Source organism: Pelophylax lessonae (assembly GCF_965119305.1).
Source record: "Pelophylax lessonae genome assembly, chromosome: 1".
In the NCBI taxonomy this organism is placed as follows: Eukaryota; Metazoa; Chordata; class Amphibia; order Anura; family Ranidae; genus Pelophylax; species Pelophylax lessonae.
The window spans coordinates 10,282,262-10,307,523 of NC_138768.1; the positions used below are offsets into that span (position 1 = coordinate 10,282,262).

Below are 25,262 nucleotides of genomic sequence, written 5' to 3' on the forward strand. Positions count from 1 at the left end.
ATATGTGGAGGGATGATCAGCAGTCTATGGAGGAGGATGGAACAACGGGGACATTTATAGAGAAGGACACTCCTACAGAGATCAGCACAGGTGGGTCATTAACACTAAATACATTCCTCCACCAATACTGCTCACTGATTGGTCTAGAGTACGGCAAAGACTGGGTGATATCAGCCTGTAAGACCCTGGTCCCTATCCTGAGCTGTGTTCCCTGTTCTGTATTACTGTATTTCTCTTAGATAATCTTCCATCTCTGTACCGCAGGCACAATTTATGTATCTAGACTGGATTTATGGAGATTCTGGGCTTCAGCTTGCAGCAAAATTTGCATTTTGACAATAGCCAGTACTCGATCTAGGCACCTGGGGTATGTGCTTTGGCTCTCCATCCCCATTCCTGGGTCTAGCAAGATCTCTGGTGGATCAATTCTCCCGGGGTTACTTGTTCTGTTGTCTGCTGGCTGTGTCGGGTGGAGGGATATGTCTGTATAGTCTCACACCCAAGTCACTGAGTGCAGTCTCAGGAGATGGGAGGCAGCGGTGTGGGACCTCTGAAACTTGCCTCAAGTAAACATTTAAAGTCAGGTCCATAAATATTTGGACATCAACACAATTCTAATCTCTTTGGCTCTATACACCACCACAATGGATTTGAAATGAAACAAACAAGATGTGCTTTAACTGCAGACTTCCAGCTTTAATATGAGGGTATTTACATGCAAATCAGGTGAAAGGTGTAGGAATTACAACAGTTTGTATACAGTGGGTATGGAAAGTATTCAGACCCCCTTAAATTTTTCACTCTTTGTTATATTGCAGCCATTTGCTAAAATCATTTAAGTTCATTCTTCTTCCTCATGAATGTACACATAGCACCCCATACTGACAGAAAAACACAGAATTGTTGACATTGTTGCAGATTTATTAAAAAAGAAAAACTGAAATATCACATGGTCCTAAGTATTTAGACCCTTTGCTGTGACACTCATATATTTAACTCAGGTGCTTTCCATTTCTTCTGATCATCCTTGAGATGGTTCTACACCTTCATTTGAGTCCAGCTGTGTTTGATTATACTGATTGGACTTGATTAGGAAAGCCACACACCTGTCTATATAAGACCTTCCAGATCACAATGCATGCCAGAGCAAATGAGAATCATGAGGTCAAAGGAACTGCCTGAAGAGCTCAGAGACAGAATTGTGGCAAGGCACAGATCTGGCCAAGGTTACAAAAAGATTTCTGCTGCACTTAAGGTTCCTAAGAGCACAGTGGCCTCCATAATCCTCAAATGGAAGACGTTTGGGACGACCAGAACCCTTCCTAGAGCTGGTCGTCCGGCCAAACTGAGCTATCGGGGGAGAAGAGCCTTGGTGAGAGAGGTAAAGAAGAACCCAAAGATCACTGTGGCTGAGCTCCAGAGATGCAGTCAGGAGATGGGAGAAAGTTGTAGAAAGTCAACCATCACTGCAGCCCTCCACCAGTCGGGGCTTTATGGCAGAGTGGCCCGACGGAAGCCTCTCCTCAGTGTAAGACACATGAAAGCCCGCATGGAGTTTGCTAAAAAACACCTGAAGGACTCCAAGATGGTGAGAAATAAGATTCTCTGGTCTGATGAGACCAAAATAGAACTTTTTGGCCTTAATTCTAAGCGGTATGTGTGGAGAAAACCAGGCACTGCTCATCACCTGTCCAATACAGTCCCAACAGTGAAGCATGGTGGTGGCAGCATCATGCTGTGGGGGTGTTTTTCAGCTGCAGGGACAGGACGACTGGTTGCAATCGAGGGAAAGATGAATGCGGCCAAGTACAGGGATATCCTGGACAAAAACCTTCTCCAGAGTGCTCTGGACCTCAGACTGGGCCGAAGGTTTACCTTCCAACAAGACAATGACCCTAAGCACACAGCTAAAATAACGAAGGAGTGGCTTCACAACAACTCCGTGACTGTTCTTGAATGGCCCAGCCAGAGCCCTGACTTAAACCCAATTGAGCATCTCTGGAGAGACCTAAAAATGGCTGTCCACCAACGTTTACCATCCAACCTGACAGAACTGGAGAGGATCTGCAAGGAGGAATGGCAGAGGATCCCCAAATCCAGGTGTGAAAGACTTGTTGCATCTTTCCCAAAAAGACTCCTGGCTGTATTAGATCAAAAGGGGGCTTCTACTAAATACTGAGCAAAGGGTCTGAATACTTAGGACCATGTGATATTTCAGTTTTTCTTTTTTAATAAATCTGCAACAATGTCAACAATTCTGTGTTTTTCTGTCAGTATGGGGTGCTATGTGTACATTCATGAGGAAGAAGAATGAACTTAAATGATTTTAGCAAATGGCTGCAATATAACAAAGAGTGAAAAATTTAAGGGGGTCTGAATACTTTCCGTACCCACTGTATGTGCCTCCCACTTTTTAAGGGACCAAAAGTAATGGGACAAGAGTTCATTTCAAATGTGCTATTTTCATTTAGAATCTGTTGCTGTCAACTCTCAATATGAGATCCAAAGAGCTGTCACTATCAGTGAAGCAAGCCATCATTAGGCTGAAAAAAATAAAACAAAAACATTAGGTGTGGCCAAATCAACTGTTTGGAACATCCTTAAAAAGAAAGAACGCACCGGTGAGCTCAGCAACACCAAAAGACCCGGAGGACCACGGAAAACAACTGTGGTGGATAACCGAAGAATTATTTCCCTGGTGAAGAAAACGCCCTTCACAACAGTTGGCCAGATCAAGTACACTCTCCAGGAGGTAGGTGTATGTGTGTCAGATCAAGAACACTCTCCAGGAGGTAGGTGTATGTGTGACAAAGTCAGCAATCTAGAGAAGACTTCACCAGAGTGAATACAGAGAGTTCACCACAAGATTTAAACCATTGGTGAGCCTCAAAAACAGGAAGGCCAGATTAGAGTTTGCCAAACAACATCTTAAAAAGCCTTCACAGTTCTGGAACAACATCCTATGGACAGATGAGACCAAGATCAACTTGTACCAGAGTGATGGGAGTATGGAGAAGGAAGGAAAGGAACCGCTCATGATCCAAAGCATACCACCTCATCAGTGAAGCATGGTGGTGGTAGTGTCATGGCGTTGGCATGTATGGCTGCCAATGGAACTGGTTCTCTTGTATTTATTGATGATGTGACTGCTGACAAAAGCAGCAGGATGAATTCTGAAGTGTTTCTGGCAATATTATCTGCTCATATTCAGCCAAATGCTTCAGAACTCATTGGAAGGCGCTTCACAGTGCAGATGGACAATGCCCCGAAGCATACTGCGAAAGCAACCAACGAGTTTTTTAAGGGAAAGAAGTGGAATGTTATGCAATGGCCAAGTCAATCACCTGACCTGAATCCGATTGAGCATGCATTTCACTTGCTGAAGACAAAACTGAAGGGAAAACGCCCCAAGAACAAGCAGGAACTGAAGACAGTTGCAGTAGAGGCCTGGCAGAGCATCACCAGGGATGAAACCCAGCGTCTGGTGATGTCTATGCGTTCCAGACTTCAGGCTGTAATTGACTGCAAAGGATTTGCAACCAAGTATTAAAAAGTGAAAGTTTGATTTATGATTGTTAATTTGTCCCATTACTTTTGGTCCCTTAAAAAGTGGGACGCACATATACAAACTGTTGTAATTCCTACACCGTTCACCTCAAATTAAAGCTGAAAGTCTGCAGTTAAAGCACATCTTCTTTGTTTTGTTTCAAATCCATTGTGGTGATGTATAGAACCAAAAAGATTAGAATTGTGTCGATGTCCCAATATTTATGGACCTGACTGTATGCTTCCACTGATTACTAAATACCAATATTATGAGTCCTGAACCTTACACTGTGTATTTATATTGTACATTACATATGTTGAGAGATACACCAAACTATTAGCAGGTCACCTGTTCAATATCCCCCCTGAACTGATCAAACTAAACCAGACTGGCTTCACCAAAGGCAGAAAGGCTTCCAACGCTACTAGGCAAATAAGAAACCTTCTCCACAATGCTGAAGCCCACCGAACGCCCTCTATGCTGCTGTATTTAGATGCGGAGAAGGCATTTGATTGAGTCATTGGGGTTAAATGCTTGGAGTGTGTTGTCTGAGTTTGGATTCCAGGGGCCTATCCTATTGGCCATCCTGGCCCTATACTCATCCCCATCTGCACAGGTATACACTTCTAACCTCTTAAATAGACCCTTTGAGATCCCCAATGGCACCCATATGGGATTCCCCCTATCATCCTCCATATTCATTTTATTAATCAACCCACTAGCCAAGGCCATATGCTTCAGGATTGGTCACTCTGTTCATACTATTAATCTTTTTGTGGACAAAGCCATCCTACGTCTCACAAATCCCTCCACGTCGCTACTTCAGGCACATCAACTCCTATCTCTATTTAGTGACATATCTTAGTACAAGGTATATTTTCCCAAGTCATTATTTTAGATTTAAGTACTCCAGAATCAACTAAGAAGGCATCACAAGCCTCGCTCCCATACACCTGGAACTTCCAGGTGTCCCATACTTGGCCTCACCCTTACCCATAACCCCTAAAACTACTCAGTTCGCTAAAATTAATGTAGCAGGTTTTACAGGCATTGAGCCTGATGTGGGTCTGACATTTTTACCGGTTACCTCTCCAGCCCGTGTGAGCTGCGACCCTGGGTGTGAGAACTGGGACATGGAGAACTCCGGCATCTTTGTTTTGTGGTTTTATTGTAGATAAGGGGATGGGAGAAGGGAATGAGTGGGATACTCCTTAGGCTCAACTAAATACACTTGGGATCTATCCAGGAAAAATGTCTGTTAACGCTGCCTTAACGCCAGCTGACACTAGCCAACGCTCGCTGACTCTCAGAACACACTGTAACTTGATAGAAGTGCTGAATCTTTCGACTTTAAGTCCAGAAGATCCAGGTCTGTGGATTATAGAACTACTGACACTGCGGTACTGTAAAGTCACTGGCTACTCCCCCCCCCAGCCTTGCACTGGCTTGAGGTAGTTTGTTGTAGGTTCCTGTATGGCTGCAACTCTCAACTGTCACTCTGTACAATCCAGGGCCCAAACTGCAAGTGTCCCCTTTAACCTTGAACTCTTCGGGGTTCACTGACTATGTACCCCCTCGGTAACTTCAGGGTCCTCAACCTAGGTACCCCCTTTCCTCAGCTAACTGACACTGGATCCTAGAACCTCTTCCAGAGTGGTCCCCTCTGACTTTAGCCAGACCCCCCAGGGGCAATCCTCAGTACTCACGACCTGTGTAGGCTTTCCTGGGACTGGACCCCTCTCACTCTCCACAGGCTCTCGGCACACCGGATCCCCTCAGCTCAACTCAGCACTCTCTGGACTCCCAGGCGACCCCCCGAGATATCCACTTCCTCAAACAGAAGGAGAGACAGCCGTTCTCCCCCTCCTGGGACTCTGCTCCCGCCAAAGATCATGTGTCACGCACTTCCCCCAAACTTATATCCACTCCCAGAATCCTTTGCGGCATAATCTGCCTTCTGGGGTAGTTACAAGCTGGGATGGGGAGATTTCCCCTTCAGCAAACACATCTGGAACCCATGACACCCTAACTAAAAGAGATCATGGCCCTGCTGTTAGGCAGACAAGGCCCACTATACATTTACCTAGCACCTACCTGTAGGGTGCTACATTAACATGGAGACTCTGTCCCAAAAAATTGCCCAGGAACTCATTCACCTGGCTTTCCTGGTCGGGCAGCCTAGCATCCTTCAAAATGCTCATTCTCCCCCAAAACTTCTACCTTTTTAGAACACTAACCATTCCCCTGCCTTCAAAACACCTCCAAGCCTTAAACTCTTTACTCAAATGATTTATATGGCAGGGCAAGATGTCCACACACTCTTCTTGTTAACTTCTTGCCGCCCGCGCTATAGCCGAAAGACGGCTACAGCGCGGGCTCTAATTTCCGGGAGGCCGTCTTTATACGGCCTCCCAGTAACAGGCTCCCCGCGTGCTCCCGCGAGCGCGCATCGGGGAAAATCTGTGTCGGCCGTGTCCCTTGGACACAGCCAATCACAGATCGTGGTAAATGGCCAATCACAGCGGCGATCGGACCATGCAATGAGAGATGATCTTATATGTAAACATATGACATCATCTCTCATCGCCAGCTCTCTTCCTCACACAGAGACTGCGTGTGAGGAAGGAGCAGAGCCAATCAGCGGTTAGGGGACACAGAAAAATGTAATCAGGGCACTGATCACCAATGCCCTGATTACAAAAGAGGTAAATAAAATACAATAAGTGCCCTCCATCAGTGCCCCCCATCAGTGCCCACAATCAGTGCCCATAGTGCTGCCAGTCAGTGCCTGCTCATCTAGGCACTAATGGGCACTGACTAGCAGCACTATGGGCACTAAGTGTGGGCACTGATGGTGCTGCTCATCAGTGCCGCCCATCAGTGCCACCTATCAGTGCGGCATATTAGTACCTCCTCATCAGTGCCACCTCATCAGTGCCCATAAGTGCCACCTCATCAGTGCCCATTAGTGCAGCCTATCAGTGCCGCCTCATCAGCAGAGGAGGAGAAAAAGGAGAAAAATTTATTTATTTTCAAAATTTACTCACAGAAAATAAGAAAAACTTTTTTTTTTCAAAATTTTCTGTCTTTTTTCTTTTTTTTTTGTAAGAAATAAAAAACCCAGAGATGATTAAATACCACCAAAAGAGAGCTCTATTTGTGTGAAAAAAATGATAAAAATTTCATATGGGTATAGTGTAGCATGACCGCGCAATTGTCATTCAAAGCGGGAGAGCACTGAAAGCTGAAAATTGGCCTGGGCAGGAAGGGGGTGAAAGTGCCCGGTAGGCAAGTGGTTAAACATAGAGGAGCAGGGGCGAAGGGACTAGTAGACATCAGGGACTATTACATGGCAACCAGCTTGGATCAACTCGAGCACTGTTTTTCATCTCCAGACCCCTTACCTTGGGCAGAAATTAAGCATTTCCTGTCCCCTGCCCCAGACCTTCGTATCCTTTTAATCGTAGGCCTTTGGTAACCCCTTAGACTAAAATACTTTTCTCCCCCACTAAGAGCATCTCACCAAGCTTGGAGAGAACTATATATTATGTTATAAACATGTTTTTTGTGACAAGTACATGACAATTTGATTGCTAGTGTTCCAACTGATGTATTATATTTGTTAGTCGTGTTCCTATTCTCTTGTTAAATATGCTGAGAGAAACCTTGCATATATGTTCGCTCACAGCGGATTATTCTGTATGTCTTGTAAAACGCACTAAATATGTATTGATAGAAAAAAAAAATGATGGTCTTCAGGATCAGTCCAGTCTTCATCTTGGTTGTTCTCCCCCCATCCTCACTCTCTGACCTCTGATGGGGCTCAGCCTCGCTGTTATTTATGACTAAATCGTGGACTAAATAAGGAATTGCAGGACTTCTTGTGTTGGGAAGATGGCAATGAGTGATAGAGGGGGTGGGGACACTCGTCCTATAATCCCCTCATCACTGTCTCTCCTATAAAAGACAGTTCTCGTTGTTTCTTCACTCTCTGACTAAGGTCCATGAATAAAGAAATTAACTGGTAGAAGATCAGAGGACCCATTTACTAGTTACCTTGAGGATGGAATTGTAAGATCCTCAGACAAAGCTGCCTGATGTGGGCGGAGTCCTGGTTTAGGGGAACCAATCTTCTGATGTCTAGTAATAATCTTTTTATTTCTATTTTAGTACATGGACGGGAGATGAGGAAAACCTCAGAGGATTGTCTCACTTTGTCTCCAGACTGTAAAGTTGAAGATGAGGACATCACACAGTATAGTCTAGGAGAAAACCCGGCTACCTCAAATGTCCATCCGGCACCACACAGTGTAGATGGACCATCGTATTCCTCTTATCCTGAGGAACCTCAGACTGTGAGGGACGGTGCCGTCCTTCCAACACATAAGAGGTTTTCCTGTACTGAGTGCGGGATGTGTTTTTCAGTGAAGTCTAGCCTTTACAGACATCAGAGGTCTCACGCAGGAGAGAAGCGATATTCTTGTTCTGAGTGCGGGAAATGTTTTTCACAAAACTCAAGTCTTTACAGACATCAGAGATTTCACACAGGGGAAAAGCCATTTTCCTGCTCTGAGTGCGGGAAACGTTTTTCAGAGAAGTCCAATCTTTACACACATCAGAGATCTCACACGGGGGAGAAGCCACATTCCTGTCCTGAGTGTGGGAAATGTTTTTCAGAAAAGTCCAGTCTTTACGCACATCAGAGATCTCACACGGGGGAGAAGCCCTATTCCTGTCCTGAGTGTGAGAAATGTTTTTCAGAGAAGTCTGATCTTCACAGACATCTGAGATCTCATACAGGGGAGAAGCCTTATTCCTGTCCTGAGTGTGGGAAATGTTTTTCAAGAAGGTTTTATCTGAACAGACATCAGCGATCTCACACAGGAGAGAAGCCCTATTCCTGTTCTGAGTGTGAAAAACGTTTTTCAGAGAAAGCCAGACTTTTTGAGCATCAGAGGTTTCACATGGGGGAGAAGCCGTATTCCTGTTCTGAGTGTGAGAAATTTTTTTCACAGAAGTCCCATCTTTATAGACATCAGAGATCTCACACGGGGGAGAAGTTATTTTCCTGTTCTGAGTGCCGAAAATGTTTTATAACAAAAGCAGATCTTGTCAAGCATCAAAGGTCTCACACCGGGGAAAAGCCATATTCTTGTCCTGAGTGCGGGAAATGTTTTTCAGTGAAGTCCAATCTTTATAAACATCAAAGATCTCACACAGGGGAGAAGCCGTATTCCTCTCCTGAGTGAGGGAATTGTTAGTCACTGAAGTCCTGTCTACCTGTACATCAGGGATCCCACAAACCCTTGAGATGTATTAGTGCCTTGAGTGCGGGAAATGTCTTCTATATGAATGTTGCTGGACATGTGGGGAAGAAGCACACCCTGATATACACCTCAGATATACTCCATGGCTGATCTTCATCATGTAAGAAACAGTTCATAAGGAGATCATAGATCACCAAAGACATGGAAGAAGTGTTGCACCGTGTTGGCCATTGATAGCAGTAGAAAAATAAAAATGGAGTCATTACCTCTCATTGGCTGAGTACATTTTCTGGTGTAAGCTTTTACAAACACTTAGAGGTCTATTTATTTTAAAACGTAAGCCCCGTACACACGTAGCGATTGTCGGCCGTAAATATTCGGCCACCCACGGATCAGCCGATTGTAGGCTTGTTAGTATGATGCTTCCGACAACCGACAGCGAATTTTCGGCCGAACAGAATCTGGCGTGCAGACTTTAAAATTTTTGTTGGCCGTCACCAGAACGGCCGATTGTTCGCCAGTCAGTACAGAATTCGGCTGACAGACAGCAGATTAGCAAGACTGGGCATGCTCAGAAAAGAAAAAAGATACCGGAAAGTTAACCATTACATGACATCACTTCTGCAGTCGGCTGTTGTTGGCCGAAAAAATTTGTGTGCAGTCTTTAGCAGTTTTCAACAGACAGGACAGCACCGGACAAAAGACGACCGATCGTTCGGCCGACAATCAGTATGTGTGTATGGGGCTTAAGTTGAATGAATGTGACCAGCTGCGACAAATTTTGGCCTTGTTTTATGTCATATGATCATTGAATTAATCTAGTGGCTTTAAATTCTTATTGCACATTTTTTTACTGACGGAGGTATTTCAGAAAAATCTAAGCAGAAAATACCCAAGCTCAACCACACGATTGGAAAATACTTGCTGAGATTTGGTGCTCAGACTGGTGGGTCCCCTCTTCCCTTTTCAAACATCAAATGCAGAAATTAGGCAGGCAACTTGATAACTCCTTGGTATTATCCTTTATTTGGTGTCATCATACACACGGGATCAATGCTGACATGTTTCGGCCATTACAGCCGTACTCATAGAATGATTAACATTAAAAATACCATTGTTTATACAGTCCGGTCCATAAATATTGGACCATCGACACAATTCTAATCTTTTTGGCTCTATACACCACCACAATGGATTTGAAATGAAACAAACAAGATGTGCTTTAACTGCAGACTTTCAGCTTTAATTTGAGGGTATTTACATCCAAATCAGGTGAAAGGTGTAGGAATTACAACAGTTTGTATATGTGCGTCCCACTTTTTAAGGGACCAAAAGTAATGGGACAATTGGCTGCTCAGCTGTTCCATAGCCACAAGCTCTGTTTGTGGAAAAAAAAAAAGGACTTAAATTGTTTGGGTACGGCGTTGCATGACCGCGCAATTGTCAGTTAAAGTCGCACAGTGGCGAATCGCAAAAAGTGGCCCAGACGTAAGACAGCAAAATCCTCCGGTGGTAAAGTGGTTAATACAAATTTTTACCTGGGGTGCCCAAACTTTCGATCCCCACTGTAACATCAAGCAGTAACATCGCTCAAGGGAAGAACCGTTCACACATGCTCAGCTTCTGGAACTCTGATAATACAAGGACATTGGCTGCAAGTATTTTCATTTTTAATTCTTTATCTTTTCTTCTAAATTGCTGAAATGTGTCTCTATTTCTTTGTAATCCATTTTTCTGTAAATATTTTTATTTGCACCAATTTTAACCTTTTTTATAATTAACCCTTATTTTGAAAAGTGTTAATTTTGTCTCTAAGCTCTTAATGCAAGCTAACCAAAGAACCTGCCTCTTGAAAGAGTGCTACTGTGTAGAATAAATCCTCTGGACACTCCTGTCTGCTGTGACAGCGCATGTTACAGATGATTATTCTAAAGTCATAATTGGTATTTCTAAAATTACAAGCGTCCTCTGGGCTCATCATAACGTAGAGGTGGTGGCAGAGAAAGGGTTAATTGCTTAATTAGCCCGGTGACAATGGCTCTGCTGGCATCAAGATTGTGGTCCCGCAAGCTGGACAATTGTTACGCAAGTGACGGCAGGGTGCAAGATTGCCTGGTCTTTGGTCACGAGTTGGATGAGAAGGCCAGGGGTCTGATACCCGCCACCGTCACAGTGGACTGTTCACAAGCACTGATAAACATATCCTGCCCACAGCTGACTGTGAACAGCCGGCATGCATTACAGAAGTGAGACTGTTAAACATAAAATATAAGCCATATTAAATGACAATATGGACATTTCTCACCTAGGAGAAGCCCTCAGGTTTCTGTTGTTCAGACAGCAACTGGGGTATTATGCAGAAAAGTTATTAATATCCATTTTCACCCCAGGGTGGTCACATTTGGGGTTAGGAATCTATTATGTCCATGGCAAATAAGGCCCATAGTTGACTTTGAGTGTGCCACAGGAACATGTACTATAGCCTCTTTGATTCCAATGGTGTCCGCCCATCCTAATGAACACAGTCCTTTGGAGGATTTGCCTTATCCTAAGTATCTCCTAAAATGAAGAAAGTGGGGGTATTTATATTGATGTTTATGATAATTATGATCTCTAGTTACCTGTTGAATTAAAATAATTATGTGTTTGGTTGATAAGGTTACCAAGGCCAAGGAGACAACCTATTTCAACTCTATACGGAAATAAGAAGAGATTGATGATGCTGAGTATGCTCTAATAAGACATCTGTCACCTCAACCCTCCGTATGAAGAAACAATTTCCGCCTCAGAACCTTACCAAGACTCGGACACCTCCCACTGAGGTTTGCCCTCTGGGCCAGTGTTCCAAGCATAAGGGGCTGCTCCCTTGGAGGGATCTGACGAGTGGATAGGTAGTTAGGGTGATCAGTAAATTCTCAAGAGGGGGGAAATGAGGTGGCAAAGATGGCTACTTAAGACAAAATGGCTTTGTAGTATTAATCTATTTTCTCTGTCTGTGTCTCTTTTATGTTTCATGCAACATTGCAAAAAAGCTAAGAATATTTTAGATGCCTGAAATAGTCTGCAACAATGGAAATTCCCAATCTCTCAGAATACAAACCCTGTCTGGATATCTTGACCACAGGACATATATATATATATATTGTAAGGGATTAGCTCGGTGGTAGGCGTGGATGACCCTTTTGGGGGTGCGTTTTCACAGAGAGATAGCCGAGCAGTGGTTGCAAACAACACTTTGATTTATTCATGCAATTTACTTCACACAATTGCAAGCCTCAAAACAGCCAAAAAAAAATAAAACAAAATAAATCCTTACCACCTTCTCACACACTGGAACCTATCTAATGAAGTTTGTCCCCAACCTACTGTTGGGCAGACTTGTCTGGTCATACAGCAGACTCTCAATAGTCCAGGTTTTATCTCTTCACACAGCAAACAGTTCATTTAACATGTCCCTTTTCCTCTTCATATGGAACATGTCCCTTTGTCTCTTCACATTGAACACAGTTCATTTGCTTGTCTCTCCACATAGCAAGCAGTGCATTTATTTCTTTCCACATAGAAATAGTTTCTCTTCTCACCTTGAGACGATCCAAGACCTCACTTCGAGTAGTCTTCACACTTGTTTACCCTCCTTAGCGCACATCACTTCAGGGGGTCTTCTCCCATGCTCACCAGCTTGTCGGGAGGCACTCATCTGTCTGTCCTCCTCTCCCAGCCCACACGGCGACAGGAGGCAGCTTCCGGAGGCAGCAATCCATAGACTTCCTTTGGACAAATTATAGAGGCCTTAACTTCCTCATTCCGAACAGCTGAAGGCCTTTCAACTTCCTTAGACATTTCTGGCTACCTCTGCAGCTGACACCCTATAGTAATTGGTGATTTGTCTAACCCAGGTGGAAGTGTAGCTCCTGTCTGTGACTACATTCACAGATTTACCTGACTTCCTGTCACATACCCCCCCCCTCTTGTTTCAACCCTAGGGTTGGGACACAGATTTCCAGACACGCATGTGTCAGGCACTTCTCTTGACTCTCACTGATAAGCCTTCTATTATCCTCACGCTGATGGATCAAACTGTTTCTGTCATCTTCATTGACAGATTTCTCATAAATGTCCCACAGTTTGTCTCTTATCTCATATAAATCTTCTTCCACTGCATTTTTGGCATCATTTTGCTCCTTCTCAAGTTTCTCTTGCATACAAGTTTGTCCTATCCGCCATGGAGGACCGTGATCCATAGGCAACTCAATTGGGCTAGTCTTAATGTCTTCAACATTCTTGAGCCTCCTCTCTCTGCAATCCATAAATGTTTTCCACAAAACTTTGAGAACCTCTGCTTCACTAAGCTTTGTTCCAAGTAGGGACTCTTGACATCCCTCTGTGACTTGAGTTGCCTCTCCATACAGCTGTACACAATCATTGACTCTTTGTTTCTTGAGCTTAGCTTGCTCTAAGATGCTGTGCAGAGGGCCTTCCATTTGCCACAACAGGCTGTCACACATTTCTTCAAAGTGACCCCTGTTCATTTTTCCAGCGACATCATCAACTTTCCTTCCACCAACATATGGGTCAAAGGCAACAACACAGTTGAACCCAGCGATCTGGGTGGTATCCATTATAGACCTCCTCTCTGCATCAGTGAAGAAGCATGGAACTGCAACACATACTTTTACAGGTTTCTTCAATGCACTTTCTGCTGAACTATTTGACAGCTCAAGGTCACCTAGTTCCTTTTCTCTATCTGAATTCCACATGGAATGCATCTCAAGATCACGATCAAACTTCTGCCACCCGTCTTTCACCAGTTCCATTTTGGAAACACTCCCTGAAAGGCACTTGTTCATTTGCTTCACGTTTTCACCAACAGACCTAGCCCTCTCCACTAGGTGGCGTTTGCTTTTTTCTCCCAGATTTATATCACTTGCTTTAGTTTTCTCCGCTTTAGTTTTCTCCACTAGGTTTTCAGCCTGAACTGAGAAATCATCACATTTCTTACACAGCTCCTCTGTTTGCTGAAGTTCTAATGATACATTTTCCAATGCTTGAAGTTTTTGAAGGAACGGTTTATTCCAAAGGGGTGATTCAAACCACATGTCATCACATTTCTGAGGCTCACTCAGGACAGACCCCATAACACTGATCCTTTTAAAAACTGCATCAGGCACACTATCCCCTCTTTGGGACAGATCCTCTGTTGCCTGTAATTCCTCTTCCAGTTCCTGCAACGGAATCTTCATCTCTTCTACTTGCTGTTCTAAGGCTCGCTTAGACTCTTCTAGCTCCTGAACGCTTTTCCCAACATCATCCTTGAAGCGGACCAAATCTTCCATCTCTGTACGCAGCTGTTGGTTAACTCTTTCTAGTTCAACCTTACACTCTAGAGCTTCCTCCAAGGAGCGAGCCAAGAACAGGGCTTTGCTCTCGTTATCACGCGCTTCCATTTTTGCACGGTCGCGTTCTTCTGCATATTTTGCAGACACAGTCTTCTCCTCACCAAGCATCTGATCAAACTTCTTTTTCACATCTTCAACACACTCTAATGAACCAACGCTTTCTTCCATGCGTTTTTTCATATCCGCTATCTGAGCTTGCAATGTTGCGACTTGCTCTGATAGGTTTTTCTTTGCTTCCTCCTCCTCTTTAAATTGTTCCAGGAAGCCATTTTTCTCATCTTCCATTTGTTTGAGCTTTGTGCTAAAACTCAGCCTTTGACACCTCTCTTCCTGTAAGAGTTCCTGCGTGTCTTGCAGCTGCGATTCCAAGATAGAAAAATCTTCCGCAATTTCTCTAGATTTGCTGTCTGCTTGAGAAAGCTGATTTGTGACACTGTCCAATTCAACCTGCAATCGGTTTGCCTTCTCTGACAGCTTAGCACACACTCGGTCACCTTCTGACACCTTGACTTGCGATTCCTGCAGCTGTGCCTCTACTTTTTTTCTCTTGTGTTCAGAATCTCCTTTTCCCTGCAGAAGAGCCTTCACCTCATTGGCTAGTTTCTGGGAATGAGACTGTAATTCTGCCACACAGGCTTCTTTCTCCTTTAACTGCTGCTGGACACGTTGGGCTTCCCCTTTCCAACTTTCACAGTCCGTACAGAATTCATCTACCACATTGCTCAAAGTAGTGAGCTCATACACAGTACTCAGTAATTTAGCCTCTCTTTCACTTTTCTCGTTGTCGCTGAGAGACAATGTCGTTTTCAGAGCGACATTCTGTTCCTGCACCCCCTGCAGGTCTATTTTTGTAGCTTCCAAACACTGAAGACTTTTTTCCAGCTGATTACGCAACTCCAACCTTTCACACATACTTTGCTTCTGCAAAGTCTGAATTTCAATTTCCTTTTCCATGAGGATGGTATCTTTCTCCATTATAGGCTTTCTATGGTTTTTCAACTCGGAAAAAAGAAGAGCAGTGGTTTCTTCCCACTGTAACTGTACCCCCAGGGGTTGTTCCTTTTCTTCCATTTTCTGTTGCATGGCAGCCAGCTCAGCGCTGCACACATGCTCGGTTTCCTCCATACCGATGGCCTCCATTTGCTGCTGGCGTCTCTGTTTCCAGCCTGCCATGCTCTCTTGATGAGCCTTTTGTTGAGCTGCAAAGCTCCGCTGAAAATCTGCATTTGCCTGCTGTTGAGCTGCATTTGATATAATCAGTTGTTTCAACATCTCCTCCATTTTGGGCTTACTTTCCATCTGAGAACACTGTGTCTCCATAACGGTTTCATTTACACCAGCATTGCTAGGGACAACAACTTTTCTCTTTAGCCGATTCCGTTCAGGCATGGATGGGGCTGGTTCAAACGGTAGCATCCCCTCCATCCATAGAATCTGGTCTCTCATTTCAGCGATCCTTGCATCTTTCAGGCGCTTTGACCGCCCCATCTTCGGTCACTCCACAATAAATTTTTCACAGTCCAGCAAAACTTTTAAGACCACTGTCTCTTTAAAACTTAGTAGTTTTTTTTCTCTCTCTTGCAGGATCTCCTTTCCTGTACACACAGTTTGTGCAGTCCCTTGCACCTGACACAAAGTTCATCAAAAATTTTGAGACCGCTGTCTCTTTAAAACACGTTTTTTTTCTCTTTCAGGATCTTCTCTCCTGCACACATAGATTGTGCAATCTCGTGCACCAGACAAAGTTAATCAAACATATTCACTTCTTTGCAGGGATCTCTGCTTCTGCCCACTGCATACCTCCACCATATGTAAGGGATTAGCTCGGTGGTAGGCGTGGATGACCGCTTTGGGGGTGCGTTTTCACAGAGAGATAGCCGAGCAGTGGTTGCAAACAACACTTTGATTTATTCATGCAATTTACTTCACACAATTGCAAGCCTCAAAACAGCCAAAATAAAATAAAACAAAATAAATCCTTGCCACTGTGGGCGGCTACCTTCTCACACACTGAAACCTATCTAATGAAGTCTGTCCCCAACCTACTGTTGGGCAGACTTGGCTGGTCATACAGCAGACTCTCAATAGTCCATGTTTTATCTCTTCACACAGCAAACAGTTCATTTAACATGTCCCTTTTCCTCTTCATATGGAACATGTCCCTTTGTCTCTTCACACTCTTCACATTGAACACAGTTCATTTGCTTGTCTCTCCACATAGCAAGCAGTGCATTTATTTCTTTCCACATAGAAATAGTTTCTCTTCTCACCTTGAGACGATCCAAGACCTCACTTCGAGTAGTCTTCTCACTTGTTTACCCTCCTTAGCGCACATCACTTCAGGGGGTCTTCTCCCATGCTCACCAGCTTGTCGGGAGGCACTCATCTGTCTGTCCTCCTCTCCCAGCCCACACGGCAACAGGAGGCAGCTTCCGGAGGCAGCAATCCATAGACTTCCTTTGGACAAATTATAGAGGCCTTAACTTCCTCATTCCGAACAGCTGAAGGCCTTTCAACTTCCTTAGACAGTTCTGGCTACCTCTGCAGCCGACACCCTATAGTAATTGGTGATTTGTCTAACCCAGGTGGAAGTGTAGCTCCTGTCTGTGACTCCATTCACAGATTTACCTGACTTCCTGTCACAATATATAGATAGATAGATAGATAGATAGATAGATAGATATCTTCTACAAAAGTCCCTTGGAAAGTCCCTGATGAAAACCAAAGACATTGAAATATAGACTTTTAACCCTATGCTTACTATAACAAATTACTAATCCTGATTGGACAATAATATCTTAATACAACCTACTTTTCATACGTCATATGGTATATTTAATCTCAGAAGAAGAAATCTAAAAATTAGATCACTTTGATTCAGCCATTTTGAGTCTTGTCTGATCTCTTATGTAGCTACATATTTCTGATTAGGTATCACTGACTAATAGTTATCAGTAGTGTTGAGCGAACACGGACTGTATTATTTGGGTTCGTACTGGATAATTGGATTTTTGCTACCCAGACACGGACCCGAAAACTTTACTGTATGTTCGGGTTTAAAATCTGTGTTCGGTAATTTTATTTACTGTTTTGTATGTAATGGCGCACTTTTAATGGCGGGCTTTCAACAGCCAATCAACAAGCGTTTAACTGGTGTGCCTTAAGCCATCCCAGCCATGCCTACTAATGTATTAGTAGCTGTGATTGGCCATCTGAAGCATGTGACCCATGTCTTTATATGTTCGAGAGACACAGTGTGGTGCGTCATTCTGCTGTAGTGTAGGGAGATAGCACACATCATACGTGCTGGCTGCTGATTAGGGACAGACAGTGAACAATTGTGCCCGAAAAGAATGCAGGGACAGGTCGGAGTGTAGGCAGGGAAAGTTATTTGAGCATTTTAGGGACAGGCTGGAGAGATTAGGCAGGGACAGAACAATCGTCCGTTAGCGATCTACATCGATTTTGCAGTGTGGGGGGTGGTGCAGTGAAAAATCTTTTTGCCCTCACTTGAGCTCACTAAGGAGGAGGAGGAGGGAGAAAAAAAATATTTTTATCAGTCTGTTGTGTGCAGCGTTCAGCTATTTTTACTACAGATTGCTGTTCTAATCTGCTATTTAAAAATTACAAAGTTAAAGGGGATTTTTTTTTTTTCCCTTCATAGCCTGCTGCAGAGCTGACCGTGACATAAGGCACTGCTGTGTTCACATGTGCTATTGAGTGATTTTCAATTTTATATACTTTTTTCTATTCCACTATTCAATATAAACCCTTTTGGGTTAAAAAAAATTAAATTGTGGCATAGTCTGTACTAAAAGTTAAAGGGGAATTTTTTTTTTTTTTCCCTTCATAGCCTGCTGCTGAGCTGACCGTGACATAAAACATAAGACACTGCTGTGTTCACATGTGCTATTGAAAAATCACCAATTTTATATCATATTTTCTATTCCGCTATTCAATCTACACCCTTTTGGGGTAAAAAAAATTAAATTGCGGCATAGTCTGTATCGGTACGTGTGGGATACACCTTCCAAATTTTTGGGGCGCATCTTCCACCGCCGAGGATTGCAGGGTGCTTCAGTTTGCCTCCTGTTCCGAACTCCTCCTACTCCCCATCCTGCCTGTAGGGTACAAAAAATTGTAATCGGGGCCTAGTCTGTGTTTGTACGTGTGAGATACACCGTTTTATAAAATTTTTTCTATTCCGCTATTCAATATACACCCTTTTGGGGTAAAAAAAATTAAATTGCGGCATAGTCTGTATCGGTACGTGTGAGATACACCTTCCAAATTTTTGGGGCGCATCTTCCACCACCGAGGATTGCAGGGTGCTTCAGTTTGCCTCCTGTTCCGAACTCCTCCTACTCCTCATCCTGCCTTTAGGGTACAAAAAAATTGTAATCGGGGCCTAGTCTGGGTTTGTACGTGTGAGATACACCTTTTTGTATCATATTTTCTATTCCGCTATTCAATCTACACCCTTTGGGGTAAAAATAATTAAATTGCGGCATAGTCTGTATCGGTACGTGTGAGATACACCATCTAAATTTTTGGGGCGCATCTTCCACCGCCGAGGATTGCAGGGTGCTTCAGTTTGCCTCCTGTTCCGAACTCCTCCTACTCCTCATCCTGCCTGTAGGGTACAAAAAATTGTAATCGGGGCCTAGTCTGGTTTTGTACGTGTGAGATACACCTTTTTATAAAAAAATTTCTATTCCGCTATTCAATATACACCCTTTTGGGGTAAAAATAATTAAATTGCGGCATAGTCTGTATCGGTACATGTGAGATACACCTTCCAAATTTTTGGGTCGCATCTTCCACCGCAGAGGATTGCAGGGTGCTTCAGTTTGCCTCCTGTTCCGAACTCCTCCTACTCCTCATCCTGCCTGTAGGGTACAAAAAATTGTATTCGGGGCCTAGTCTGTGTTTGTACGTGTGAGATACACCATTTTATAACATTTTTTTCTATTCCGCTATTCAATCTACACCCTTTGGGGTAAAAAGAATTAAATTGCGGCATAGTCTGTATCGGTACGTGTGAGATACACCTTCCAAATTTTTGGGGCGCATCTTCCACCGCCGAGGATTGCAGGGTGCTTCAGTTTGCCTCCTGTTCCGAACTCCTCCTACTCCCCATCCTGCCTGTAGGGTACAAAAAATTGTAATCGGGGCCTAGTCTGTGTTTGTACGTGTGAGATACACCGTTTTATAAAAATTTTTCTATTCCGCTATTCAATATACACCCTTTTTGGGGTAAAAAAAATTAAATTGCGGCATAGTCTGTATCGGTACGTGTGAGATACACCTTCCAAATTTTTGGGGCGCATCTTCCACCACCGAGGATTGCAGGGTGCTTCAGTTTGCCTCCTGTTCCGAACTCCTCCTACTCCTCATCCTGCCTTTAGGGTACAAAAAAATTGTAATCGGGGCCTAGTCTGGGTTTGTACGTGTGAGATACACCTTTTTGTATCATATTTTCTATTCCGCTATTCAATCTACACCCTTTGGGGTAAAAATAATTAAATTGCGGCATAGTCTGTATCGGTACGTGTGAGATACACCATCTAAATTTTTGGGGCGCATCTTCCACCGCCGAGGATTGCAGGGTGCTTCAGTTTGCCTCCTGTTCCGAACTCCTCCTACTCCTCATCCTGCCTGTAGGGTACAAAAAATTGTAATCGGGGCCTAGTCTGGTTTTGTACGTGTGAGATACACCTTTTTATAAAAAAATTTCTATTCCGCTATTCAATATACACCCTTTTGGGGTAAAAATAATTAAATTGCGGCATAGTCTGTATCGGTACATGTGAGATACACCTTCCAAATTTTTGGGTCGCATCTTCCACCGCAGAGGATTGCAGGGTGCTTCAGTTTGCCTCCTGTTCCGAACTCCTCCTACTCCTCATCCTGCCTGTAGGGTACAAAAAATTGTATTCGGGGCCTAGTCTGTGTTTGTACGTGTGAGATACACCATTTTATAACATTTTTTTCTATTCCGCTATTCAATCTACACCCTTTGGGGTAAAAAGAATTAAATTGCGGCATAGTCTGTATCGGTACGTGTGAGATACACCTTCCAAATGTTTGGGGCGCATCTTCCACCGCCGAGGATTGCAGGGTGCTTCAGTTTGCCTCCTGTTCCGAACTCCTCCTACTCCTCATCCTGCCTTTAGGGTACCAAAAAATTGTAATCGGGGCCTAGTCTGGGTCTGTACGTGTGAGATACACCTTTTTTATATCATATTTTCTATTCCGCTATTCAATCTACACCCTTTGGGGTAAAAAGAATTAAATTGCGGCATAGTCTGTATCGGTACGTGTGAGATACACCTTCCAAATTTTTGGGGCGCATCTTCCACCACTGAGGATTGCAGGGTGATTCAGTTTGCCTCCTGTTCCGAACTCCTCCTACTCCTCATCCTGCCTTTAGGGTACAAAAAATTGTAATCGGGGCCTAGTCTGGGTTTGTACGTGTGAGATACACCGTTTTATAAATGTTTTTCTATTCCGCTATTCAATATACACCCTTTTGGGGAAAAAAGAATTAAATTGTGGCATAGTCTGTATCGGTACGTGTGAGATACACCTTCCAAATTTTTGGGGCGCATCTTCCACCGCTGAGGATTGCAGGGTGCTTCAGTTTGCCTCCTGTTCCGAACTCCTCCTACTCCTCATCCTGCCTTTAGGGTACAAAAAATTGTAATCTGGGCCTAGTCTGGGTCTGTACGTGTGAGATACACCATTTTATAAAATTTTTTCTATTCCACTATTCAATGTACACCCTATTGGAGTGTAAAAAATTTAATTACGGCATAGTCTGTATAGGTACGTGTGAGATACACCTTTTAAAATTTGTTTGGCGCATCTCCTTCCACCGCAGAGGATCGCAGGGCGCTTCAGTTTGCCTCCTGTTCCGAACTCCTCCTACTCCTCTTCCTCATCCTCCCTTTAGGGTACAAAAAATTGTAATCGGGGCCTAGTCTGTGTTTGTACATGTGAGATACACCGTTTTATATCCTTTTTTCTATTCCGCTATTCAATATACACCCTTTTGGGGTAAAAAAAATTAAATTGCGGCATAGTTTGCATATTTGACTGTGAGATACACCCGTGCGATACTGTTGTTGTTTTGTTCCGCTATTCAATAAACACCTTTCTAGGGCAAGATCATAAATTACAGAAATATGAGGAGACCGTCAAATAGGGGCCGTGGTGCTGCTGGTAGAGCTCCTGTTGCAAGGAGAGGACGTGGTCGATCTGTGCCAGCTACACGCACAAGTGAAACACCTTCCTCAAGTGTGAGTAGGCGACAGAACCTGCAGCAGTATTTGGTAGAGCATCATGCGCCTCTACAAGTGTTGAGGCCAGAACAAGTAGAGGCGATAGTAGATTGGTTTGCTGCTGACAGTGCCTCCAGTTCCTTCACATTGTCTCCCACCCAGTCTACTGCAGAAAGGTCAGAGTTGGCACCTGCAGCCGATGTCCAACCGTCTTTCACCTCACCCCCTTGCAAATCAGGCAAGCAGTCTGAGCCCCAAGTCATGCAGCAGTCTCTGTCAGCAGGGTTTCCCAGGGCCATCCACCTAGCCCTGCCCCAGAAGTGGAAGAAATTGAGTGCAGCGATGCCCAACCACTTATTTCTCAAGATGAGTACATGGAAGGACCATCGCAGCACGTCTCCGATGATGACGAAGTGCAGGTGCCAACTGCTGCGGCACTCAGAATTGTGGAGACCGACGAGGGCAGGGGTGAAGACTGGGTGGAAGATGATGTGGAGGACGATGAGGTCCTCGACCCCACATGGAATGAAGGTCATGCAGGTGACCTGAGTAGTTTGGAGGAAGAGGCGGTGGTCGCACAGAGCCACCAGCACAGCAGAAGACGGAGCAGGGTGCAGAAGCGGAGCGGCCGTGCCCTAGACACTACGCCTGCTACTGCCCAATGCAGCAAGGGACCGAGCGCACCAAAGCATGCTCAAAGGAGTTCTCTAGCGTGGAAGTTCTTCAGAAAATGTGCTGATGACAGGACACGAGTGGTTTGCACCCTGTGCAATCAGAGCCTGAAGCGAGGCATAAACCTTCTCAACCTGAGCACAACCTGCATGATCAGGCATCTAAGTGCAAAGCACGAGCTGCAGTGGAGTAGACACCTTCAAAACCAAGAAAGGTCTCTGGCTCCTCCTGCTTCCTCTTCTGCTGCAGTCTCGGCCTCTTCATCCACCTCTGTAGTGATACCGGCACCTGCCACCCCGCAAACAGACGATCTGTCAGTAACACCACCACCTGGGTCACCAACCATCTCCACAATGTCCCGTGGAAGCGTTCAGCTTTCCATCTCCCAAACACTTCAGAGGAAGAGGAAGTACCCCCCTACCCACCCGCGATCCCTGGCCCTGAATGCCAGCATTTCAAAATTCTTGGCCTTTGAAATGCTGTTATTCCGTCTGGTGGAGACGCACAGTTTTAAAAGCCTTATGTCGGTGGCTGTCCCACAGTACCTCGTGCCCAGCCGCCACTACTTTTCCAGGCAAGCCATCCCTTCCCTGCACAACCAAGTGGGGGAAAAAATCAGGAGTGCACTGCGCAACGCCATCCTTGGCAAGGTCCACCTAACTACCGATACGTGGACCAGTAAGCACGGTCAGGGGCGTTATATCTCCCTAACTGCACACTGGGTAAATGCAGTGGTGGATGGGCCTGAGGCAGATAGCAATTTGGCGCATGTCCTTCCACCACCGAGGATTGCAGGGCACTTCAGTTTGCCTCCTGTTCCTAACTCCTCCTACTCCGCTTCCTCATCCTCTACCGCCTCCTCATCCGGTCAGCGTAACACCTTCACCACCAACTTCAGCACAGCCAGGGGTAAACGACAGCAGGCAGTTTTAAAACTTGCCTGTTTGGGGGAAAAACCAAACACCACGCAGGAGTTGTGGAGGAGCATGGAACAGCAGACAAATGAGTGGTTGCTGCGAGCGAGCCTCAAGCCCAGCCTGGTGGTGTGCGATAACGGGCGAAATCTCATAGCATCTCTGGGCCTAGCTGGTTTGACGCACATCCCTTGCCTGGCGCATGTGCTGAATTTGGTAGTGCAGAGGTTTCTTAAAAATTACTCCGATATGTCAGAGCTGCTGCAGAAAGTGCGGGCCATCTGTGCGCACTTTCGGCGTCTCACCCTGCTGCTGCTCACCTGTCAGCGCTGCAGCGTAACTTCGGCCTTCCCGCTCACTGCCTCATATGCGACATGTCCACAAGGTGGAACTCCACCTTGCACATGCTGGAAAGACTGTGCGAGCAGCAGCAGGCCATAGTTGAGTTTCAGCTGCAGCACGCACGCGTGAGTCGCTCTGCTGAACAGCACCACTTCACCACCAATAACTGGGCCTCCATGCGAGACCTGTGTGCCTTGTTGCGCTGTTTTGAGTACTCCACCAACATGGCCAGTGCCGATGACGCCGTTGTCAGCTTAACTATGCCACTTCTATGCCTCCTTCAAAAAACGATTCAGGCGCTGATGGAAGAGGATGTGGCACAGGATGAGGAGGAGGAGGAGGATGAAGAGGTAACATTTCCAAGGCTTTCAGGGCAGTCATTTGCAAGTGGCTCCGAAGGTGGGTTCCTGCACACACAAACGCCAGGTACACAATTGTCCAGCAGGGGCACAGTTCTGGAGGATGTGGAGGAGGAGATGGAACCATGTTCACAGCAGGGTGGCACCCATGCCAGCTCATGGCCATCACTGGTGCGTGGCTGGGGGACACAGAGATACAGAGGACACAGACGATACACCTCCCACAGAGGACAGCCTGGCACACATGAGAAATTACATGCTGCAGTGTCTCCACAACGACCGCCGAGTTGCCCACATTCTAACTTGTGCTGATTACTGGGTGGCCACGCTGCTGGATCCCCGTTACAAGGACAACGTACTGTCCTTAATTCACTCACTGGAGCGCGATCGCAAGATGCGCGAGTACAAGCGCACGCTGGTAGACGCAATGCTGCTGGCATTCCCACCTGACAGCGGGGCCACAGTGGAAGCACAAGGCAGAGGAGGAGGAAGAGGTCGCCAACGCAACCAGGGCACCGCCAGCACCTCAGAAGGCAGGGTTAGCATGGCCGAAATGTGGAAAAGGTTTGTCAGCACGCCACAACAAACAGCAGCACCAGCAGCTCATATGGAACGTCTTAGCAGAAGGCAGCATTTCACCAACATGGTGGAGCAGTATGTGTGCACACGCCTACATGTAGTGAATGACGGGTCTGCCCCCTTCAACTTCTGGGTCTACAAATTGGGCACATGGCCTGAGCTTGCCCTTTACGCCTTGGAGGTTCTGGCGTGCCCTGCAGCCAGTGTATTATCTGAACGTGTATTTAGCACGGCTGGCGGCGTTATCACAGACAAGCGCAGCCGCCTGTCCAGAGACAATGTGGACAAGCTCACGTTCATTAAAATGAACCAGGCATGAATCCCACAGGACTTTTCTGTACCTTGTGCAGAATAGAGATGGATACCGACCTTACCCAGCCATTGTTATATTTTTGATCTTTCTCACTCTTTTGGGGTGTACCCTAATTTAAAATGACTGAAAAAAAAGCAGTGTTGGCTACCTCGTCCCCCTCCACCGCCGCTTCCACCTACACCGCCACCTCAACCTCCCTCCTACTCCATATGGGCCTCGTCCTTCACAGATGAAGAAAATTGTTTTATTTTTCTGTTTTTTTTTTTTTGTTGTTTTAAGTTATTTCCCTATCCACATTTGTTTGCAGAGCACTTGTCATGCTCTTAACTACATTTTGCTGCCATTTGCAGCACTCTAGCCCTTTCCATTGGTGTTTTAGAGCCATTTTAGTGCCTGAAAGTTCGGGTCCCCATTGACTTCAATGGGGTTCGGTGTCCGGGTAAAGTTCGGAAAAAGTCCGGGACACGGACCCGGACTTTTTTTTCAAGTTCGGCCGAACCCGCCGAACACGGACATCCAGGTGTCCGCTCAACTCCAGTTTTCAGGTATTTGTACCTGAGAGGAAAAGATTCCACAACACCAATATAAGT

At 45.1% G+C, this 25,262-nt stretch overlaps 5 protein-coding genes across 5 annotated transcripts in view; 3 read left to right on the forward strand and 2 right to left on the reverse strand.

The window, feature by feature from the left end:
* Nucleotides 1–8,963, forward strand: part of LOC309567996 (uncharacterized protein) — a gene marked incomplete at its 5' end in the record, with an annotated part of 28,107 nt that extends 19,144 nt beyond the window's left edge. Inside the window, one exon of the mRNA XM_082273553.1 lies at nt 8,859–8,963. The remainder of the gene's footprint in view (nt 1–8,858) is intronic.
* The window catches only part of LOC309563394 (uncharacterized protein), a gene marked incomplete at its 3' end in the record, with an annotated part of 732,657 nt that overhangs the window by 501,234 nt on the left and 206,161 nt on the right, over nt 1–25,262 (forward strand). The gene's annotated exons all lie outside the window — the stretch shown is intronic.
* Nucleotides 1–25,262, reverse strand: part of LOC309563383 (uncharacterized protein) — a 797,887-nt gene that overhangs the window by 468,552 nt on the left and 304,073 nt on the right. The gene's annotated exons all lie outside the window — the stretch shown is intronic.
* LOC309568028 (uncharacterized protein) overlaps nt 1–25,262 on the reverse strand; it is a gene marked incomplete at its 5' end in the record, with an annotated part of 253,557 nt that overhangs the window by 43,139 nt on the left and 185,156 nt on the right. The window lies entirely within an intron of this gene.
* Nucleotides 27–8,079, forward strand: LOC309568011 (uncharacterized protein; the record flags this gene model as incomplete). The annotated part of the gene is made up of 2 exons (XM_082273577.1): nt 27–90; nt 7,718–8,079. Coding segments are annotated over 2 exons (426 nt in total), but the record flags the coding sequence as incomplete, so codon positions are not given.